General features: G+C 42.7%; 1 protein-coding gene across 1 annotated transcript in view; it reads right to left on the bottom strand.

The window, feature by feature from the left end:
- RBBP8NL (RBBP8 N-terminal like) overlaps positions 1 to 15,271 on the bottom strand; it is a 95,252-nt gene that overhangs the window by 20,213 nt on the left and 59,768 nt on the right. The window contains exons 3-5 of the mRNA XM_084645294.1: positions 4,491 to 4,640; positions 1,893 to 1,935; positions 376 to 471 (exon numbers count right to left, since the gene is read on the bottom strand). Coding sequence (XP_084501420.1) covers positions 376 to 471; positions 1,893 to 1,935; positions 4,491 to 4,557 — 206 coding nt within the window. The 5' untranslated portion in view covers positions 4,558 to 4,640. The remainder of the gene's footprint in view (positions 1 to 375; positions 472 to 1,892; positions 1,936 to 4,490; positions 4,641 to 15,271) is intronic.

Raw genomic sequence — 15,271 nt, 5'->3', positions numbered from 1 at the left:
ATTTGTCAGATGTGACACCCAAAGCTGGACAGCGTAGTCCAGCTGAGGTCTCACCAATGTCAAGAAGAGTGGGACAATTACCTCCTGTGTACTACACACGGCACGCCTGTTAATCACATCACTGCAAATGCAACAACTCCCTTAATTTCAATGGATTTACTGCATTTACACTGGTGTAACTGAGAGCAGAGTCTGGCCCGATGGGTTCTCAATTTGCTAACAATAGTTAGTGAGAAAAAAAGGTTTCTGTGCTATATTCCACTCATTGCAAAGACACTGAAAAGCAAGCTCTGTGTAGGCATGTGTACTACTGGGCACAAAACAGCATTAGGTCTCCCAATCAATCAATCAATCAATCAATCAAACACCTCTTACCTGTTTTCTAACACTTTTACATTTTCTTTAAGGACCTTCTGCTGTTCCCTTAGCTGGTGGTTTTTAGCAAACAGCTCTTCAATTCTCTGTGCATCTCTAATTCAGGAGAGAGCATGGGACAAAACAAGAAGGTCATTGGATTTGCCCCAAGTATCTGCTGCTTTCTTCTCAATGTACTGTCAGCAGGCAGGATTTATACACTAGCCCAGTCATGCCACTCACACTATTTCTATTACTAAACTACTATTGCTTTGTGTAGCAGTAAGTGCATTGGATGGATGGGGATATAAATATATTAAATACTGGCACCAGAGCAATTTGGTGGAAGGTTAACAATTCCCATTAGATAAACAGGATGGAACACAAAAGGGTACAGACTCCTCTGAGCTCAAAAATGGATGAACCAGAAGAGCACTGATGACAGACTCTTAACAACAGGGGATGGCAACTGATTCAAAGCCCAGGGATACATGATGAAAACTTCAATAGGATAGAGGTCTTGGATACCACTGCTTTGTCAGTCACTTCCATATATTTAGGCTTGGAAGGAATAGATTTTTATTGGTGAATGTTGATAAATGTCAATTTCACTGTACACACAAACCAATGAAAAAATATTTCCATTGACAATAATCAAAATTTACAGATAGGCAAGGTAAAAAAATGCCTCTTGAGAATATATTATAATTTTATTTAAGACTATTGACGTTGTATATTTTGGCATGTGATGTTGACAATTTGTGTTTTTTGAATATCATCTACGGTCATAAAATCATTATTTCCTGACACTCCCCTCATAATTTCCTGCAATTGTGAAAATTTAAATTGGTACAAATCAGAAAAAAATGCTTAAAACCATAATTCTTCACAACTTTAAAATTTAAATTGATAAAAATAAAAGAAATGCTTAAAGTAAACCTTGATATTATCCATCAAAATTATTTAAAAAAATCGAATACAGCCCAGCCTATATATATTGCATTACAACACCACCAACCCCGTACCCCCAACCCAAACCTATACGTGCACCTTAAGGTTACAAAGTCATACACTCAAAAGTTAGGAAATGTCAGACTTGGGGGAGGGTGGGAGAAGAATATCTCTGGCTTAATCTGATTGAATGTGTTGCAAAGAGTATTTAAACTCTTATGCCACACCAGGGCAGGAGGCTCAGAAGAGGACCTTTATGTGCCCCACAGTATCCACAAAGTCTTGATCAATTCTGAGTGGACAGCTTGGTAAGTCTGAACTGCCCCTGCTAGGTGGGTGATTCAAGACCTTTCCAGGGTAAGGACACTGCTGATTGCTTTATGGATTAAATTAAAAGAAGATAGTGAGTTTGCTTTCGGGCTTGCCTTCTTGTTTCAGTTTGTGGGTTTTTAACAGATGTTAAGGGTGCCAACAGCCTAGGGCAGATGCTTTCAATGTTATGAGTAAATAGTGCAGCCCTTCCCCATCCCTCCAACAGAACTTTACCACCACAGCCTGGAGTAGAGAACCAAACTTGCTTTACTCACCGACACTTCTCTGTTGTCAGCTCTGTTAGCTTTGTTTGCAGTCCTGGAATAATTAATGAAGGCTCAGGAGATGGGTATTTATTGCAAATTACGTGACAGTTCAGAAACAGAATGTACTATCATAACTTTTAGCAGACCATGGCAACTTAAAAGGAAACTGTTAGTTTAAAAATCTCATTTCTGAAAAACAAGGTTCCCTGCCCATGTTGTTAGTTTATTTCCTTTTCACCATTTACTATTTTTGCATTCCCCTCTGCTGGGACGATGAAAACAGTCTAGTAAGTTTTACTTTTATTTCTAGTTAGTTACAAAACCTAATTCTCACTAGAGCTGGGCAAAATATTTTCAGTGCAGAGTAAAAAAAAAAAATTGCATTTTTCAGGTCACTGAATTCTGGGTTGAATTTGGCAAATAGTTTTGGCCAAAAAAATTGTTTACGAACAAAACAAAACATTTAGATGTTTCCTTTAGAAATTTAGCTATATTTATGTATTAAAACAAAACAAAACAGGGCAATAAACACTCCAAAATGAAACCAAATGAAAATCGGAAAAAAATCATTTTGTTTCATTTTCTTTTTTCCTTTTTTTGTTTCATTTTGGATGCTTTTCACTCTGAACCGATTTTTTTGTTTGGCTGCTGAACCAAAAAATCAGCGGTTCACCCAGCTCTAGTTCTCATGCTAGAACAATTCTGCACGCTTTGGTTGCAAACCATGTTGGCAATATTTATAGCCCAACTAGTAGTATTCTTTCCCTCAATTGATTTGCAGACAATTATACAATATCTAAATTTGGGGTCTGAGTTGCTTAAGAGTATCCTTTAAAACAGTGGTTCTCAACCAAGGGTACATGTACCCCTGGAGGTACGCAGACGTCTGTCAGATGTACATCAACTTATATAGATATTTGCCTAGTTTTTTACAACAGGCTACATAAATAGCACTAGTGAAGTCAGTACAAACGAAAATTTAGTACAGACAACTTGTTTATAGTGCTCCATATACTGTACGCTGAAATGTAAGTACAATATTTATATTCCAATTGCTTTATTTTATAATTATATGGTAAAAATGAGAAGTAAGCAATTTTTCAGTAATAGCATGCTGTAAAACTTTTGTATTTTTATGTCTGATTTTGTAAGCAAGGAGTTTTTAAGTGAGGTGAAACTTAGAGGTATGCAAGACAAATCAGACTCCTGAAAGGGGAACAGTAGTCTGGAGAGGTTGAGAGGTTTAAAACATCACAGGGTGTAGAATTACAGAGGGTGAGACTGTATTTATAACCCAGGATAGTGTAAAATATAACACATAGGTTGACAACCTTCGGCATGTGGCCCATCAGCTTTCCGCAGCTCCCATTGGCCAAGAATGGCGAACTGTGGCTACTGGGAGCTCCAGGGGGCTGTGCCTGCGGACAGTCAAAGTAAACAAAATGTCTCGCGGCCCGCCAGCAGATTACCCTGATGGGCCACGTGCCGAAGATTGCAGAACCCTGATATAACAGTTTTATCCAGAAAGTTGATGCTGGAAATGCTTTATACCAGGAGAATGGGAAGTAGTAGTATGCATTTTCTTTCCTTAGTGGCCTGGCTTCTAATAATGTACAAGTTGTTAATGCTTTAAAGAAACAAACTATCCATCCTCACTCTAAATTTTACTGTAACAAAGACTTCTCACCCCTGCTAATTCTGAGCTATCTTCAGGATGGATTTTTGCTTCTTTCCTCTTCCTCTTTGATCATTTACTATTCAAATGAGTGTCCAATGACTGCCTCACCTGAAGTCAGATATCAGTGTCCTAATAGGTAAATTACTTCCCATTTACACTCGCCTGCCAACTCCTTATTTATTACCCTTATTATTATTGTTATCCTAGACCAGTTTGGTGGCCCAGCTGATAACATCTAGTGCTTCCAACATAGGACATTCAGACAACACAGACCACAAAGCAGGAGGGGGATAGGAGTAGGATCCTCAGTGCTGTGTTTTGCTTGGGTGGGAGTATTTTAGGAAAGATTCATTCTGCACTGCTTTGAGCACCCCCCTCTCACCTCCCAAATGGCTGGTGAGGGAAGTATAATTGCATCATACCATGTTGAAAGGACTCCAGCGGACAGGGAAATCAGACAGCATAAAAATAACAGTCGCCATGAGTTTCTTTTTGTGGTATGAAGTGTTGCTGATTTCCACACTAAACCTTATGTTCTGTGAGGCTCCCAGGGCTCCATCTGGTACCCTTGTCATCCAGGCTATTTAGTAGTGCTTAGATATTGGCATCAAACCCCCAAGGTGCTCAGATTTGCATCCGGAAACATCGAAACCCTAGAGCTTCCTGAAGACCAAGTGGCATGGCACCCACACCACCAGCCTCTTCGTTTTCTAGAGGCCCATGATCTGATCCTGCCTCTGTGCCTCCCACTGACCCCGAGAAATGACACTTCAGCTGAGCTGCGGGTTCCTTTCCCAGGCTCTCTAATTGGCAGACACACCTCCCCAGCTCAGGTTAATTGGAGCTAAACAGAAGGGTTTTCACTCTTAGCTTTAAAAAAGAAATTGACTTTTGCCTCTCTACAGCAATGATCCCGAGTTTCTTCTTACCTAGGACCTCTTTCTCATGGATTTCCTTGACCTTATTCAAGAAGTCTGCAAAACTTTCTGTGGCCATGATCAGGGTCTTCCCACATGCCTTGGGGGTATGTCAATCTTCTGCTTCCCATTCAAAGTTGTTGGTTTTCTTATTGTTCAGTTCTTAGCCCAAAACAAAAACCACACAATAAGATAATTAGTAGCGTCCCATCAATATCTTATGTTTCATGTTTTTGCCAAGGTTTAAAAACATGACAAGCATCTAAGCTATCCAAATGGAGAAAGCAAACTCGTTTGCTCAACCATTAAAAAAAATAGCAAGTACATTCAGAGTCAGATTTTCAAAGCCTGGGTTCCCTTTTTGTGCCCACAGTTAGTTCGGGGGTACAAATAATGGCAGGCACAAATTTTGCACCACAACTTGCACTCGCAGATGCTCTAGAGGACATTAAAATGTCCCCGTACCTGACTGCATCTGCAAACTGGGGACTTTCAGCACTGAAATGACATGACTTCTACCACCGCAATTAGTTGCTGCCATAAAACTGGACTGGGAATTATTTGTAACAGCTAAGTTATGGCTTGGAAAGGGAGACCTACTTAAGGCTCAGCTAAAAATCAGGTCCTTTTTCTACAGGTAGAGCTGATCAATTTGTGTTGTCCTCTAAGTGAGTTGGCTGAGAGAGGGTAGGCAGCTGTCTGTGGAAAGGAGTGATGGGCCCTGCATGCATTTATGTGGGTACCATGTTTAGCGTGCCCATGATATTGCTGCTGATTGAAGAACCAGAATCCGAAGAAAGTAACGATAGCAGCCTATCTCATCACCTGCCCCACAGAAGGGATCTGAAATGCTGCCCGCTCACTTATCTCCTGCCTGCGGGGTGAAGCAGACATGGACAGTCAATACAACTGCTGCTTTGCTTTACTATGTCATCTTCCATGCGGGGATCTTGGAACTGCCTGAGAGACGTTAATGAATTCAGCCTCCTAACACCCCTATAAGATAGGGAGCGAAGAGTTATCAGCCCATTTTACAGACAGGCACAGAGAGACTAAGTGAACTGCCCCAGGTCAGATAGCAAGCCTGGAAGGTAGAGACAGCATCAGCTTGAGTTCTAGTTAATTAAAAAACATGAATTAAAAAGCAGTTTCCTCTTCACCTGCCCCTCAGTAATTGTGGTTTTACACCCACATTAAAGAGGAGGACGGTCCATTGGTTGGAGCACTAACCTGGCAACTGGGAGACAAAGATTCATTTCTCTGCTCCGCCACAGCCTCTGAACCCCTCCGTGCTTCAGGTCCCTGTCTGTAAAATGGGGATAATCCTTCCCTGCCTTACAGGGTGTCAGGAGGATAAATACCTTACAGATTGCGAGCTGACCCTCTCTCCTTACGGGGTCCCAGAGCCTGGGCTCCAAGCCCAAATGTCTACACTACAATTTTATAACACTCTCCCCGTCCGAACCCTGCGAGCTAGAGTCAGCTCACACGAGCCAGCCGCAGATGTTTCATTGCAGTGTAGACAGGCCCCTTCTGGCCCCTCCCTCGGGGCACTGTTCATAACTCAACCTCACCACATAACCCAAACCAAAGCTATTCTCCTGACCCAAACAGGCAGCAAGGGCCCAGAGGCCTTGCCCTTTGCACAACTCCCCAGAAAATGCACATACCCTTTCTTTAAATCCCTGCTGAATCACGTGACAGGCTGGTAGCCCAGCTCTTTCCTGGCTGTCCTACTCTGTCACAGACCCATGGGGAGAGGGGAAAATGACTTGATATACAGGGGCAAGTAAAACTCATTAGACACCGGATGTTGTCAGGGTCACAACATAAACAAATAACCCAGAAGAAAAATGTTATTTACTCTAGCCTCAGCGGTCATAATCGTTGGAAGTTACAGGCAACTATATTTGGTTAAAAGAAAAGGAGGACTTGTGGCACCTTAGAGACTAACCAATTTATTTGAGCATGAGCTTTCGTGAGCTACAGCTCACTTCATCGTATAAACAATACGGAGGAGGTATTGTTTCATATTCTCTGTGTATATATAAAGTCTGCTGCAGTTTCCACGGTATGCATCCGATGAAGTGAGCTGTAGCTCACGAAAGCTTATGCTCAAATAAATTGGTTAGTCTCTAAGGTGCCACAAGTCCTCCTTTTCTTTTTGCGAATACAGACTAACACGGCTGTTACTCTGAAACCTATATTTGGTTAAAACTTTTAAGATAAGAATAATTTTAAAGTTGACAAATATTTAATCACTGAAGATATTTATGTTGGCATAAACTCTCTCTCCCATTACCCAACCCACAAGTGCGTATAAAATATAGAGCACTGAAATACAGTAGTTATGTGCACCACTTCCCTCTGCTGGATGGGATCAGTACTGATCAGTTAAGTTTGTTGTAAAACCTGTGTATCTAGCAGCTAATGGAGATTCCCCTTTAGCTGAAGCAGGAGTCACATTCTAGCCCTGCTGTAGCTGGGATGTTTTGGCTGACCATGATGTGCCGCCTAAAAACAACTATAGAATTCCCAGGCAGCCAAGGATTTATTCAGTATCCTCCATGATTTGTGAAACTGAGAAAATGAACATTATGAAAGGAAAGATGACACAGGCTTTTGTTGTGTGAGCATTCAGATTACCACAAAGGTTCATATTCTCTTTGCTGAAAATCTCAGTGGAGTCTTGATACACCTGTGTTAATTCCCATGCAGAATAAAATGAACACAGCAAGTAGGAATGCAGCCATTAACAGAGCGTAAAGTAGTGAAATTAAATATTAGAGAGTGAAAGAGAATACAGATCCATCAATATTTCTGAAAAGAAAGACATTAAAATAGACTAAAAGAAAAGGAGGACTTGTGGCACCTTAGAGACTAACCAATTTATTTGAGCATGAGCTTTCGTGAGCTACAGCTCACTTCATCAGATGCATGCCGTGGAAATTGCAGCAGACTTTATATATACACAGAGAATATGAAAAAATACCTCCTCCCACCCCATTGTCCAGCTGGTAATAGCTTATCTAAAGTGATCATCAGGTGGGCCATTTCCAGCACAAATCCAGGTTTTCTCACCCTCCACCCCCCCACACAAATTCACTCTCCTGCTGGTGATAGCCCATCCAAAGTGACAACTCTTTACACAATGTGCATGATAATAAAGTTGGGCCATTTCCTGCACAAATCCAGGTTCTCTCACCCCCTCACCCCCCTCCCAAAAACCACACACACAAACTCACTATCCTGCTGGTAATAGCTCATCCAAAGTGACCATTCTCCCTACAATGTGCATAATTAAGGTGGGCCATTTCCAGCACAAATCCAGGTTTTCTCACATCCCCCCCATCCCCATACACACACAAACTCACTCTCCTGCTGGTAATAGCTCATCCAAACTGACCACTCTCCAAGTTTAAATCCAAGTTAAACCAGAACATCTGGGGGCGGGGGTAGGAAAAAACAAGAGGAAATAGGCTACCTTGCATAATGACTTAGCCACTCCTAGTCTCTATTTAAGCCTAAATTAATAGTATCCAATTTGCAAATGAATTCCAATTCAGCAGTTTCTCGCTGGAGTCTGGATTTGAAGTGTTTTTGTTTTAAGATAGCGACCTTCATGTCTGTGATTGCGTGACCAGAGAGATTGAAGTGTTCTCCGACTGGTTTATGAATGTTATAATTCTTGACATCTGATTTGTGTCCATTTATTCTTTTACGTAGGGACTGTCCAGTTTGACCAATGTACATGGCAGAGGGGCATTGCTGGCACATGATGGCATACATCACATTGGTGGATGTGCAGGTATACGAGCCTCTGATAGTGTGGCTGATGTTATTAGGCCCTGTGATGGTGTCCCCTGAATAGATATGTGGGCACAATTGGCAACGGGCTTTGTTGCAAGGATAAGTTCCTGGGTTAGTGGTTCTGTTGTGTGGTATGTGGTTGTTGGTGAGTATTTGCTTCAGGTTGCGGGGCTGTCTGTAGGCAAGGACTGGCCTGTCTCCCAAGATTTGTGAGAGTGTTGGGTCATCCTTTAGGATAGGTTGTAGATCCTTAATAATGCGTTGGAGGGGTTTTAGTTGGGGGCTGAAGGTGACGGCTAGTGGCGTTCTGTTATTTTCTTTGTTAGGCCTGTCCTGTAGTAGGTAACTTCTGGGAACTCTTCTGGCTCTATCAATCTGTTTCTTTACTTCTGCAGGTGGGTATTGTAGTTGTAAGAAAGCTTGACAGAGATCTTGTAGGTGTTTGTCTCTGTCTGAGGGTTTGGAGCAAATGCGGTTGTATCGCAGAGCTTGGCTGTAGACGATGGATCGTGTGGTGTGGTCAGGGTGAAAGCTGGAGGCATGCAGGTAGGAATAGCGGTCAGTAGGTTTCCGGTATAGGGTGGTGTTTATGTGACCATTGTTTATTAGCACTGTAGTGTCCAGGAAGTGGATCTCTTGTGTGGACTGGACCAGGCTGAGGTTGGTGGTGGGATGGAAATTGTTGAAATCATGGTGGAATTCCTCAAGGGCTTCTTTTCCATGGGTCCAGATGATGAAGATGTCATCAATATAGCGCAAGTAGAGTAGGGGCTTTAGGGGACGAGAGCTGAGGAAGCGTTGTTCTAAATCAGCCATAAAAATGTTGGCGTACTGTGGGGCCATGCGGGTACCCATAGCAGTGCCGCTGATCTGAAGGTATACAATTCATTTGCAAATTGGATACTATTAATTTAGGCTTAAATAGAGACTGGAAGTGGCTAAGTCATTATGCAAGGTAGCCTATTTCCTCTTGTTTTTTCCTACCCCCCCCCTCCAGATGTTCTGGTTTAACTTGGATTTAAACTTGGAGAGTGGTCAGTTTGGATGAGCTATTACCAGCAGGAGAGTGAGTTTGTGTGTGTATGGGGGTGGGGGGATGTGAGAAAACCTGGATTTGTGCTGGAAATGGCCCACCTTAATTATGCACATTGTAGGGAGAATGGTCACTTTGGATGAGCTATTACCAGCAGGATAGTGAGTTTGTGTGTGTGGTTTTTGGGAGGGGGGTGAGATATCCTGGATTTGTGCAGGAAATGGCCCAACTTTATTATCATGCACATTGTGTAAAGAGTTGTCACTTTGGATGGGCTATCACCAGCAGGAGAGTGAATTTGTGTGGGGGGGTGGAGGGTGAGAAAACCTGGATTTGTGCTGGAAATGGCCCACCTGATGATCACTTTAGATAAGCTATTACCAGCTGGACAATGGGGTGGGAGGAGGTATTTTTTCATATTCTCTGTGTATATATAAAGTCTGCTGCAATTTCCACGGCATGCATCTGATGAAGTGAGCTGTAGCTCACGAAAGCTCATGCTCAAATAAATTGGTTAGTCTCTAAGGTGCCACAAGTACTCCTTTTCTTTTTGCGAATACAGACTAACACAGCTGTTACTCTGAAACCTGTCATTAAAATAGACTATAAGTGATAATTTTTCTTTAGCAGTCTTCAGTATTTTGTACCCACTTTTTTCACGCACATCGAATTGATCTCATCAGTGACTACACGTTAGAGCAACCTGTTTTGCATGTACAGTTGTCTGCATTCATAAAACAGGTGTGTCCCCTAAACAGCTACATATGCAAAACATGGGCATGCAAAATAGGAGCGAGAGTTTGAAAAGGTGTCTGTAAAGGGCCTGATTTTCAAGAAATGAGGACTGCAGTTGTGAGCACAAATGACATGTTTAATTTGCATGTATTTACCATGTTGACACATGCAAAATGGGAACCTGCACGTGCAACTGACCAATCAGATGTATAGTTGGTCATGGTAATTGTATCCACAGATTAGACCAGAGGTGGGCAACCTGCGGGCCCACAGACTGCACGCGGCCAGTCAGGGTAATCTGCTGGCGGGCCCCAAGATGGTTTGTTTACATTGACTGTCCGGAGGCACAGCTGCCCGCAGCTCCCATTGGCAGGGAATGGCGAACAGCAGCCACTGGGAGCTGTGGGTGGCCGTGCCTGCGGATGGTCAATGTAAACAAACGGTCTTGCAGCCCACCAGCGGATTACCCTGACGGGCCGCAGGTTGCCCACCACTGGATTAGACACTAAACTGCATACCTAAGTTCTTTGAATGCTAGTTTCCAAATGTCTCACTTTCTCTGTAAGCAGCAGGGAACACACTGTTTTTGGGGGAAATGCTTTAAAATGATCATTTGCATTTGCAACCACTTCCCAAAGGCAATAAATAACCCACCACTTGAAGCCCCGTTATCCAGGTGTGCCTGCCCCTCTTCGCGGGTGCAACACACCCAAGGTGTGTGTGGAGCCAGCCTAAACACACACCTTGCTGCGTGTTGCAGCTCACATAGCTAACATATTTATTTGGAATTAATAACCACAAAACAGAATTAGGAACAGATGTGTTAGAAGCTAGTTAAACCTCCATAACGTGTTTTAATAATGAGCACGTGTAACATGAATTACCTCATTAAAGCCTCTATTAAATGATATCAGCAGAAGTTACAGCCGTGTGTCCAAGGGCAGAACTGGATCCTTCATTTTAAAGTGTGAGCAAAACTTCCTGAGCTGCCTGTGTGGAAAAGCAGCATGGGCTAGGAAACAGCAGGGGTGGAAAAAAAACCCAGGAGTCCTTGTGGTACCTTAGAGACTAACAAATTTATTTGGGCATAAGCTTTCGTGGGCTAAAATCATTAAAAAAATCATTTTGATTTTGAGCAATGACCATGTTTTACAGTTTAAATAAAATGAAAGGAATTTTTTTTAAAAAAGTTGTAAGCTTATGTCCAAATAAATTTAGTCTCTAAGGTGCCACAAGTCCTCCTCGGTTTTTTTTGCTGATACAGACTAACACGGCTGCCGCTCTGAGAGCAGGGGTGGTAGCCAGAGACACCTGAGAAGAACTGGGCGAATTTTTGCAACTGAAACGTTTCTTTCAGCAAACAATGCAGATTCAGTGACAAAGAAATGGTTTGAGAATTTGTGACTATTTCGCTGAATTTTCCATTATGAAAAACCTGCCTCCCAGCCTCACCCCCAAAATATCTGGGAAAAAAATCAAAATGTTTCATTTTGACTTTTTCAAAACACAACGTTCAACTGAGTCAAAACAACTTTAAAAAAAATTTCCTTTCATTTTATTTAAACTGTAAAACATGTTCACTGCTCAAAATCAAAATGATTTTTTTTACTTTTTCGATTTGCTGAAAATTTTCCTTTTCAGTTTGACCCCAAACAATTTCCCCCAATTTTTTAGACTTTCCAGAGACTGAAAAATCCATTATTTGCCAAACTCTATCCTGAGCACTGCACCCAACCCTTCTTCTGAGTCACAGGATAGCCTTGGAAAGTCTCTCCATATATTCCCCGCATTGGGATAATGTGACTAACCCCTACCTACTTCCTCGGGACTGGAATAATGAATTCTCGATTGTAAAATGCTTTGAAGAGCTAAAGGGCTAAGTGCTATTTATTATTATTATTTCATTTATAAAATGATTAACTGCAGTGCAGGCAAGGCCTGGAATATCCTGCTGAGGAAGCGTTTGCTGTTGGGGACAGAGTAGGGAAAGACCAGGTGAATTCCAGTTCCTTCCCATTCCTCAGGTCCTGGCAGACAGATCTGTGCAGCATCACGGCTTCCACTGCATCTGAAGCATGAGGTTATAAGTACAACAAGACAGCTTGTTTGCTACACATCACTGCTTGTGCAAACAATGGGAGTTGCATGGGACTCCTGCATCAAGAGTGGTGCCAAGGGAAATAATGGTTTGTCCCAGCCGCTCTCCCAGTGTGCTTTCAATGGGTCCACCGATCAATGTTTTGATCCATTATTTTGGAAGGGGAAAAAAATGTGGCAACAGCCATATGGTTGTAAACAGATCAAGTTCCTAGAACCAGACTGATAACTTTATGGAGCACAGAGTCAGGGATCTGGGTATTTTAGGCCTGGCAATGCCTCATGTTAAAATGGTAAAGTCAGCTTTGGATGTGGGAAGAATGAAGTGAGTGATAATGAACAACCAGGTATTCAGCTATCCCTGACGCCCGTGTGGGTTGGGTTAAGTGCTTTCAGGAACCTGAGGAATGTGTCTTACTGATCTGGGTCTGTGTGCTGCACTTTCACATGTTTGTGCGGCGTGTGGACAACAGCCCACCGGATGGACACTCTCCCATCTGCCCTCAACCCCCCACAGCTCTGCCAATGTAGCTGAGGCCCGGGCTGCATCCTAGGACTGCATCCATGCCAACTAGGGACTGATGATACCATCACACTAATTTGCACTTGTAACCTGAATGGGGACTTGATTCCAGGCCTTCAGATGTGAAGAGTTACCCCATGATCCCATTTCTACTTCAAGAGCCCTCCCCTTTATGATGCATGACACAATCAGAGCTCTATGTCCATTTTGGTTTTGGGAATGTGGTAATCTCGTGTTAAACAAACCCAATGAGGGACTCTTTGATTTTCCCTTTTATAGAAATCTACCATGATGACTAAAGTAGGAAATGAAAGATAGACGCAGAATAATAGAAAATAGGGCTGAAAGGGATCTCAAGGAGTCATCTAATCCAGCCCCCCATGCTGAGGGTGGGCCAGGTATACCTAGACTATCCTTGAGAGGTGCTTGTCCAACCGGTTCTTAAAAACCTTCAGTGATGTGAATTCCAAAGAGCTTAACTATTTTTACAGTTAGAAAGTTTGTCCTAATATCTAACTTAAATATCCCTTGATGCAGTTTAAGCCCATTGCTTCTTGTCCTAGTGGACACGGAGAACAATTGATCACTGTCCTCTTTATAACAGCCCTTAACATATTTGAAGACTGTTATCGGGTCCCGCCCTCAGTTTTCTTTTCTCAAGACTAAACATGCCCAGTTTTTTTTTACCCTTTCCTCATGGGTCAGGGTTTCTAAATTTTTTAGTATTTGTTTTAGTCTCTTCTGGATTCTTTCCAATATGTCCACATCTTTCTTAAAGTGTGTCACTAGTACTAGAGTCAGGACAAACTCCTGCAGGATTTAACTATGTCCCTTCAGTTTGACAGTGAACTATTGATAACTGCCCCTTGAGTAAGGTCTTTCAACTGGTTGTGTACCCACTTTATAGTTATTTCATCTAGATGACATTTCTCCAGTATTCTTATGTGAATGACATGTGGGACTATGTCAAAAGCCTTACTAAAATCAAGATATATCACATCTACTGCTTGCACCTACCTACTGGGCCAGTAACCTTGTCAAAGAAGGAAATTGGTTTGGTTTGGCATGGTTTGTTCTTGACAAATCCACAATGCTTAATTTGTAATGAAAGTGGTGCCGGGGCTCAAGTAATTAGATCCCGGGGCTCAAGCAATTTTTTTACTTTCATAACTGAGGCAGCAAGCCCAGAGGTGCTGGGGCTATGAACTGCCAAGCCTACAGGTGCCAGAAGTCCTGGCACAAATTAAGCATTGCAAATCCATGTTGGCTCGTACTATTAGCCTCTAGGTGTTTACAAATTGATTGTTTAATCATTTGTTCCAGTATCGTTCCAGGTATCGATGTTAGGCTGACTAGTCTATAATTCCCCGGGTCCACTTTGTTCCCCCTTTTAAAGTTATGTACTATGTTTGCCCTTCTCGGGTCTTCTGGGACCCAATCTGCCCTTCATGAGTTCCCAAGGCTAATTGCTAATGGCTCTGAGATTTCTTCAGTTAGGTCCTTAAGTACCCTATGGTGAATTTCATCAAGCCCTGCTGACTTGAATGCATCTAACTTATTCTTTAACCTGTTGAAGATGTTGCATGACTCCCAAAAGACATCAGTGTACTTAGATCACTGGCCAGTATGTGTTATACCAGTCTGCTACAGTTCCCAGCTGGGGATTCAGGCCCCGATCTGCAAGGTGCCTAACTCCTATTGATTGTAATGGGAGTTAGGGGCCTAAATACATTTTAGGATCTGGACCTTTAACTCAAGTTGTAAAGGCTCCTCCTGTTAACTCAAAGGTCCCTGGTGATGACCAAGATAACAGTTGCTGCATGTACACCCCAGTCCCTTCTTCTAAAGAATCCAAGCCAGTGCCTGCTTTTTGTAATGACTAGCATAGTTTGCCTGAGACTCTGGGTCACACCTGGAGCTGATGCTGTTGCACCGTGGTTGGATTTGGCCTGCAGGCTCTGAAGAACAAGTCCTTAAGCACCTTCAGGCTCTCCTGGAAAACACAGGCATCCCTACTTGTTCAGCTCATCTGCTTTGCTTTCTTTTCCCTTCTCCGTAGACTGACTGTGATGTCATGCCCAGAACCCCTCTCCCCCACAGACTCCCCATTCCTTTGACACCTGCATAAGCTCCTTCATTTTCTCCATGCATTGGCTTTGCAGTTCGGGAGAATTTATTGAGGGAGATGAATTGATGAAGACCAGACTACAGAGGACCTGAGTATTAGGTTCACTCCTCCAAACAATGATTTCATTTATAGCCCCGAGCCTTCTTTAGAACTGTCACTTTAATATATACCAGTCCACCCTTCAACATAGTGCTGGAGTGGAAGCCTTTTGAAGCGCTGTCGAAGCGGAACCGGTCATATTTCACAATGACAGGGGCACTTGCTAAACACATCCTCAGTGTTGGAAGCGAGCTCATTGTTTCGAAGATGGAACCCTGCCCTTACACCTCTAGGCTGTCTCTATAACTGCAGCCATGTTCAGAAAAGCTATGCCCGAGAAAAGCTAGAGCCGCTCGAGGGAGCATCTCTCGGGGCAGAGGTGCCTGGCTGGATGCGGTAGCAGTGTGGGAGCGCAATGACGTTAGATA

This window comes from Lepidochelys olivacea (genome assembly GCF_965140295.1).
Source record: "Lepidochelys olivacea isolate rLepOli2 genome assembly, chromosome: 13".
Taxonomy (NCBI): domain Eukaryota; kingdom Metazoa; phylum Chordata; order Testudines; family Cheloniidae; genus Lepidochelys; species Lepidochelys olivacea.
Note: the sequence above shows the minus strand (reverse complement) of the source record. Positions and strands in the feature narration are given on the sequence as shown.